The sequence below is a fragment of the Thamnophis sirtalis genome, unplaced genomic scaffold, assembly GCF_051295495.1.
Source record: "Thamnophis sirtalis isolate CommonGarterSnake01/CBP01778 unplaced genomic scaffold, rThaSir2_p1.2 scaffold_5, whole genome shotgun sequence".
In the NCBI taxonomy this organism is placed as follows: Eukaryota; Metazoa; Chordata; class Lepidosauria; order Squamata; family Natricidae; genus Thamnophis; species Thamnophis sirtalis.
Genome location: NW_028261385.1, coordinates 113,680,692 through 113,689,143, shown reverse-complemented (window position 1 = coordinate 113,689,143; position 8,452 = coordinate 113,680,692). Strand labels below are relative to the sequence as shown.

At 38.1% G+C, this 8,452-nt stretch overlaps 1 protein-coding gene across 1 annotated transcript; it reads right to left on the bottom strand.

The window, feature by feature from the left end:
• Positions 1-433: 433 nt before the first annotated feature.
• PRLH (prolactin releasing hormone) lies at positions 434-7,411 on the bottom strand. The gene is made up of 3 exons (XM_087715145.1): positions 7,227-7,411; positions 3,664-3,795; positions 434-632 (listed from the first exon to the last, which is right to left on the bottom strand). The coding sequence occupies exons 2-3, from the start codon at positions 3,749-3,751 to the stop codon at positions 469-471; spliced, it is 252 nt and encodes an 83-aa protein (XP_087571271.1). The 5' UTR covers positions 3,752-3,795; positions 7,227-7,411; the 3' UTR covers positions 434-468.
• Between the last annotated feature and the right edge of the window lie 1,041 nt (positions 7,412-8,452).

Genomic DNA, 8,452 nt, shown 5'->3' with positions numbered 1-8,452 from the left:
CCAGTAACTTCAAGAATTAAAGTTAATTGTGTATAATTGTGTATAATAGAATAAAATGTATTTTGCGCTATAAACTCCTTGAAGGTGAGTCTTATATTTTAATAGATAAGGTGACATATTGGAATGGAAGAGGAAGGATAAAAATGCAAAATGTAGCTACGCAAAGTAAATAAATAAAAATATTTACAACAATATTTCTTCATTGAGGACTTTCACTACTTGGTATAAGTACAGTAATCCAAAAATGAATAGTATGCCTTGTAATAACACAAATGTATTTGTGAAAAATATGATCTAATGAAATTATTTAGCCAAAAGACATTCTATTTGATTTGTACAATAACAATAATAAAGATTGAAGCAAGATCCAACATATTTATTAAGGTTTAGAAAGGATAGAAGATGAAGATGGATATCTGTGCACATGTGCAATATATATTACCATTGTATTAAAATATTTATGTAGCTTCATTCATCTTGCAGAGATTCACTGCTTTCTTCTACAGGGAAACAAGCTTGAAGATGCCTGTTGCCAGACTTCTGGACATTTTCTGCAGCTGCTCGTCGTCTGCCAAACCGCCCCACAGGTCGGATCCCTCGCCCAGTGTACCAGGAAGGATCAATATCCGGATCTGTCAGGCAAAACCCAGAAGACAGTGAGAATTCAGTGGAAAGGGAAAGTGTGCTGAAACAGCTGTATTGTTCCTAACATATTGTAAAACATGGAGGCTCTCATTATTAGTATTAGTATTAGTGTTACAGTATTATGAAAAACGTTTCAGTTTTGGTAGGTGGGTGGGACTATTTCTATCAGATCAGTCTCATAAAATAACCTGTATAAAGATGGTTATTGTATGTAATAATAGTCATCATAATTGACAAAAAGAAAGACTTAAAAATATGGGCATTTGTTATCCATAAGTGTGAACTGTATATTTGTTTGAGATTATTATGCAGTGTTAAAATGCAGCCATTGTCATGTCTGGAGGAAAAAAAAATTCGGAGAAACAATTCCTCATTTTCTATTTTGATGCCAGATGCTCTTCACACTTGTTTTTTCAAGTGTATATCATTTGCATAATTTTACTATTGTGTTTCCCTGAAAATAAGACAGTGTCTTATTTTCTTTTGACCCATAGAATAAGCAGTTGGTCTTATTTTTGGGGAGGTCTTATTATTTTTGAGGTGTAGGAGGTGGTGAGCATGGTCACCTCATGGCTGCTGCTGCGTTGCAATATTTTTGGGAGGGCTTATTTTGGGGGGGCCTTATTTTTTGGGGGGGCTTATTTTAGCGTATGCGCTCAAAAGCCCGATTGGGCTTATTATCTGGGGAGGTCTTATTTTCAGGAAACAGGGTAGTGTGTGGTGAACTGTATTTTAAATAGTCACTAGAAATAGTATTAGCCATTTACTAGACTTTAGAACTTTGATTTTAAAAAGTTGGTATATACCAGGAATCCCCAAACTCTTAAGCTCATTGATCCTCCCATGAAGTTTTAGATTGTTCATCAATCCCCCAACATTTATTGCATGAAATGAAGGTAATAAATACTTTATCTAATAGTACTAGAAACAGTACAGTACAGGTAGTTCTCAACATGACCTCAATTGGGACCAGAATTTCTGTTGTAATGGGTTAACATGTGACTTATAACCATTTTACCATGTTTGTTAAATAAATCACAATGGTTGTTAAGTGAATCACATGGTCATTAAATGAATCTAGCCTCCTCAAATGATATTTTTGTTGGAAACCAGCTGGGAAGGTCAATATCATGATCACATAATTGCAGGACATTGCAATAATTTGTAATTGTAAGCCAATTGCCAAGTACCTGAATTGCGATCACATGACTGCAGGCTCTGCGATGGTCTGTTGTAAATCACAAGTTGTAAAGACAGGTTATAAATCATTTTTCCAAAGCCATTGTAACTTTGAACTGTCACTAAGTGAATGGTGGTAAGTTGAGGACCAGCTCTAATGGATAGTTCCATCAACTCTTGGGGGTCAATACAAATCACTCTGGGAAACAATGGTCCCAATTGTCGGTGAAAAAGGCCAAGCTGAGTGATTCACCACTAGACTTCAGGATGGAAAGAGCAGCAGCTTTAAAAAATGAATGTATCCATATTTGCATCTAGGTACTGTACTCTAATACAGTGGTCCCCAACCTTTCTGGCTCTGTGGACCACTACCAGTGGTGGAGGGGAGAGGGAATGGTTTCATGCACATGTTTACTATTTGCACAAATGAGCTTCATCTTTCTAATCTCTAGCCTGTCTTTTGCCTGTCTGGAAATGAATCCCAATAGGATCTTCTGTTCAGGAAACTATACACGGGTCAGCTTGGACACTAAGCAACAATTTGACAAGGAAGAGATTAGGATTAAAAATGTTTATTTCCAAAGTTGCATTTGCTAGCTAGTGTTGCTGTATTTGGAACATCAAAGTGTGTGAATTAAGAGAGGAATTAATCAATGGATCAGAGCATAGCATATTTTGAGAACATTAGTTGTCTGAATGTAATTCTGCAGAAAATAATATTATATGTATGCACAACTGCTGTTGCAGAATCGAGGTAAATCAGTGGTGGGTTCCAGCTCCCGTCGCAACCGGTACGCTGCGCACGTGGCCGGGCATCCTCGTTGGGTACTCGTGCTGCCCATGCATGCACACACCACCATCCTGCGACACCCAGTTGCTCGGCAAAGGTCATGCAGGCGCCGCACGCTGTGTGTGCATGCACAATTGGCCCAGTTGTTTCAAAAACGGGTAAGGAACGTGGGTGGGTGGGAGTGCCAAATGAGCCACCGTACCGGTACGGTGGCCACTACTCCTGGCTACCACTGGTATGACTGTACTGGGCCATACCGCCCGGGATCCACCACTGAGGTAAATGATGAAAAGACACATGAGAGAGATATGTTTATAATATTCTGTTTGGTTGTTTTGGTCTTGTAAAGTTTAAAAACACTGTGGTGTAGGGCAAGGGTGGACAATGTTCTTTTCCCACCAGAGACAATAATTTTCTCTATTTTGTTTTCCCACTTGAGACTGTCAGGTGATGTGGCAACAACTTTACAAAAACAATGGTGGCAGCATAATTTTTAAGGCTTTGAATTAATAAAAGAAGTAAAAATCAATTAGAGGGAGAAAAGTGGTGGGGAGAAGGGAGATAGATGTTTTTAAAATGCCTGGAAAGTGTCTTCAACATATTTAAGGGTTTTGCTATTAGATTTCAGCAATAAATTTTTGAGAGTTGCAAAAGAAGACTCTAGGGAACATCTGTGGTTGATTTCCAGAGTCTGGAACAGATTAGTCTAGATTAAGTGAAAAACATTTTTTTGCAGGTAATGCATAGCAAGATGTCCAGAGTAACACATATTAGGCATATGTAGGTGGCAAAAATCTGGACAACCACTAGATCTGGATCAAATCTAATTGTTTATGCTATCTATTGGTTGTCTAGATTTTTGCTGCGAAATGCAGTTTGCAATACATTCCATTCAGAAGATCTTGAGAGGGAAATGAGACAAACCCAACATCCGTTGGGTACTATTCCAGATTCTACCTTCAGCCCATATTCAGGTTTGTATATATGCTGGACATTTTGCTCATGAAAGATAGTTCTATCCATGCAATCATCCGGCTGTGGGAACTTACTCCTGATCTCCATGAATCGTTCAAGGATTCGGCATTTAGTCTCAGGTATAAAGGCCAGCAGCAGAAGGCAAATAACTAGCAGTCTCATTCCTTTCAGGTTCTTTCCCCCCACTCTTCAAAGCACTTTGATATCTGATTTTAAACAAAGAAAAAAAAATAGGTGACCTATAGCGACAGGGAGCAAAAAGTATATTACTGGCCTCATACAAGAAAAGCATTCCTAAAAAGAAAGTTTTAGTAAAGTACAGAGTCATTGCAAAATTCTATAACAGCAAAACAAGTTTGAATGTTGAATTTCAAGAAAAAAAAATACTTCCTGAAAAATTACATCTTGGTATTCAAATGTGTTTGCCACCAAAATTGCCATCAAATTGATATAAAAAACATGGTCCATTGTTTTGATTGCTTAAGTAAGTTGCTTTTTCTGCTTTGGCTTGTTTCTTTTTAGAATCATATTCTAAATATTAATCTTAAATTATTGTATTTCGATCTGAATTTACTTTGTGGTTCCTTAGAGCCAATCTAACCTTTACACTCAGGTGTGGAATTTTTAGAAATAAAACAGGGGTAGATTTTTTTAAACTTTCACCCCCTTTTTGCTGAAAATGAGCTTTTGAAGATGATTTTCATATAAAGCTTTAGGGAAAAAACAGATAATAAAAGCACACTTTATTGCACTCCACTCCACCCTAGATTCAGATTGGTAATCTTTTACTTATTACAAGCAATCTCACTGAATAGGGACAAAGATTCACTGATGCTTTTGAATTTAAAGAGATGTGTTCTTCTAATTCTCCTTTTATCAGTTCCTAGGACTTACCTTTATAGTCTTGTGCTAGCCTGTCTGGTCCAGCACACCAGAGGCCTCCCCATCTGCTGTACCAGCAGCCCATTGTTGCCATTTCCATGGTCAGCATACCCATTTTTCTATCAGCTGTGCTACCAGGCAGTTTCTTGAATCTGCTAATCAGTTTGTGAGCAACTCACAGATTGAGTTTGTGTCCTTTTGACCTTGAGGTTTCTCAGTGGTTCTTTCACAAAGACCAACATGGTATCGGACCTGGTTACTTGAGAGACCGCCTCCTGCCAGTCACCTCCCAAAGACCTATCAGATCCCACAGACTAGGCCTCCTCCAAATTCCATCTGCCGGCCAATGTTGGCTGGCGACTCCCCGGGGGAGGGCGTTCTCTGTGGCTGCTCCGGCCCTATGGAACGATCTCCCTGTTGAGATCCGGACCCTCACTACCCTTCCGGCCTTCCGCAAAGCAACTAAAACCTGGCTGTTCCGGCAGGCCTGGGGCTGTTGAATTATCCAGCCCCATCCGAGGTTACGATTGTTGTTGAATTTTAAATTGCTGTTTTCTATTTTTATTTTTGTACCCCCTCCCCTTTTTATTGTTAGCCGCCCTGAGTCTTCCGGGAATACTCAGGGCGGCATACAAGCCAAATAAATCTAATTTAATTTAATCTAACATGAACATCCATAGAAATTTACCTTTCACCCTGGGAATGAGACCATTGGACATCCTTCTGGACTATATCCATAAGGAAATATTTTTGTTCTGCATAAAGGAACCATGTCAGCCTGGCAGCCAATAGAGCAAAAGATCAGAGGTTTAACTCATGGCTTCATTTCTTAGTTCTGGAAACCTCAAGAGTACTCTCTTCCTGGCTGCCATGCTTGCCTCCCAGCACAAACCATCTCATGATGACAAGACGCCAAGCTTGTCAACCAGCTATGCTGTCTGCCTTAGAATCCATAACACCCCAGTGAGAGAACAAGAGGATACACATCTCAGGATAACTCAACATCTTTCAGCATCTATCATGCCAAGATTGGCATAATCAAGAAACAAGTCAGAGTTAAAACAATTTAGTAATTGTTTCCTGTTTTTAAGTTGCAGTGAAACTTGTTTTTGCATGTGTTCAATGCAACTTTTCAATTGGTTCTTTGCTAGATCATTTAAGGGTTGTGATTAGTCCTTTCTTTATTTCTGCTTTAAAACAAGTGAAGAGGTAATATTTCAAAGTTTTATTCCCTGGAAACCTTTGAAGATACATACATAGATGAAACTTGCCAGGTTTAGTATCCTCTAAAAATGTACTGTTTCTGCTATTCTCACCCTGTTGTGTATAAAAAATAGTAGCAATAATTCCTGTGCTTCTTATTATAGTCTATGATCAAATATTTTTTCAAGTTCAGTCTCATCCTTAAAGTAGTTTGAATTGAACCTGTGTATTACAATGTTGAAATGCAAAACCAAATCTATATCTCACCTGTCCATTTACCTATGGACCCAAGTTGGTGTAGTAATAAATAGTGGGTTTGATTTTGTCAATGATTGGTTGAATAATTTTGTCCAAGTCCTGTTTTTTTCCTGTATTTCAAAGGTTTTTTTTCATTTTCAATAGCAACCAGTTTTGCCTATGCCCATCCAGCCACGCATCTTGCTGTTTGCCTAGTGTCATCTTTGGCTGTGCCTCTCCCTCCACCCCTTGCTGTCTTTATTATATCAAACATCGAAATGTGTTTGATCACTCACTAAGGCATCTACAGCTAGACTGAATATTTTATTTTTCGTAATTTGACTGATCCCTTCTCATGTTCTTCTCTTTGTTTGCACAAGAAATATTATTTACATGTTTAATATTTTCCTGAGCTAATCACTGCCCACTATTCATAAATGTAAATATTTATTAAGCAAAAATTTCCCTATTGTTTGAACTAATTCATCCCATTTAGAAGCAAAGGTAACTGTTTTCCAAATAGGAAATAGGAAGAAATGACTGTAAATTTGTTATATATATATATTATATCTCATGGTAATTAAAAACAGATAAAAATGAAATGCATAATATAAATTAAAGTACATTTCTACTGTCAGGAAAAACTTACAAAATTATCTCACAATTATTTAAATCTTTTTGGAGCATCATTATCTAAATTAAATAAATAAATAGCCCCTATAGTGGCTGCAGGTAAATCATTATCTCCTTTAAGAGGATGCAAAATGAATGGAAATTTGAGATCCAGTCTGTTTTATGGTGGAGTCCATTAGCAAGCTGGAGGTAAGCTGGTTTCTTTAAACATTAGTTTCCAAATTGGAAAGCTGGGATAATATGATCTACACTTATTACTTACTGAATAAGTTGCCTTTTGAAGGCAGACAGATTGTGTGTCTCAAATAAGCACAGTGGAAATTGTTTCATCTACAATGTTCTTTATAAGGAATGCCACTACCAGTATTTGTTTAAAAACCAATGGAATTGGAAAACAGAAAATTACTACATTAGTAGAATACAATAGCAAACAATTAGTAAGAGTTAAATGAACTTGCTTATAAAGCACACAAAAAATGCAAACACACACAAACCCTAAAAAACTAGACAATGCAGTGGGGAAAATGGATCTGGAAGATGATTTTATTTAGCATTTCCCCCAGTAACTTGAATGGGCTACTGAGAACATGCACGCCATGCTTTGTTTTGCCTTCCTTATTCTCACCTTTCTCAAAAGCAGACATTCATAGAGCTGGCAGACTGCAATGAAGGCAATACTCACTTGTCTGTCAAGAGGACTGGAGAGTGGCACATCCAGTGGTCAGGCTCAGTGCAAGCTGGTGGTCCTTTCCCCCCTTTTATGTCTTCCTTTTGTATATGCATGGCAGCCTCTGACATCAGCATTGGGACAGGGCATCTCAACAGGCTCTCCCCTCCTCCCTTTACAACTTCAGCTCTTTTCCTTCAAGTCAAGGAAGGAGATTTATCTTATTTTGAATTACTTTCCTCCTTTAGGCAAATGAGGTAAAGAACTGGGAAACTAGATTGGCTGTATGCCTTCACTGAGATTTTACAAGTTTGAGATATTCTGAAAGATCATTTTGACTATCAAAAGACAATATTGATATTTATTTTATTTTTACAGTCATCTATTTCAATCCAATGTCTCTGGGGCTTGTACAATTCTAAAACAATTAAAAACATTTAAATTTTTAATCTCAAATTTTCAACCTCCCTCCTTTTCTTTTGACTCTGCATCTGACTTAATTTAATCTATGAGCCTCTAATGTTGATCTGTTTGTATTTTATGTCAAGTTACATTGTATAAATAAAAATAAGTTAAATAAAATGCCACATTTTGCTCTGGATTTTGAAATGTCTAGTTCTGATTGAACTGTGTTTCCTGGACACTTGGTCACATCTGTGTCAGAGGCACATAGAGGAGCATTCAGTGACATTGATCCTAACAGGCACAGGATGTGTGGTAGGATTATGGACAGCTTTCCCCTATTTGATTTTCAGCTCTGCATATCTGGACCTCAGAGCTGTTCTTTTGGATGGAAGATGCATATACAAGAGTCCAGGGTCACTTTTCTTCCTAGGGGTTTTGGTCTGGGAGGTAGATGTACAATGTGCATCCTTCAACTATAGTGGGGACAGTTGATATCCTAGAAATTGAAAACTTATTATGATTCCGCTGTCACTAATGAAACACAATAATAGAAATACTGTCAACCCTGGATCCATCTTTGAGTGTCTTCAGGGTTGCAACTGCAAATGAGTAGAGATAGCTGGGGGAATATGTAGCCAAAATAATATTCTTCTGGGAACCAAGGATTCTCTCACCAGCACCTGGAGGGGCGTGGATAGGAGGCATCTTGGATGGGGAGAGAGACCTGATTGGGGCATGTGATGGGGGGGAAGAACTTTGGATTTTGAACTGGGTGGGGAAAACCTGGGGAACTTCAGAGTTGGGTTTTCACCAGCTGTGCCAATATGACATGCCTA

Coding starts and splice junctions, on each gene's coding strand:
- PRLH (XM_087715145.1), bottom strand. CDS start 3,751: ATGAGACTGCTAGTTATTTGCCTTCTGCTGCTGGCCTTTATACCTGAG. Junction 633..3,663: donor ACGATTCATGGAGATCAGGA/GTAAGTTCCCAC, acceptor TTTGCCTGACAG/ATCCGGATATTGATCCTTCC.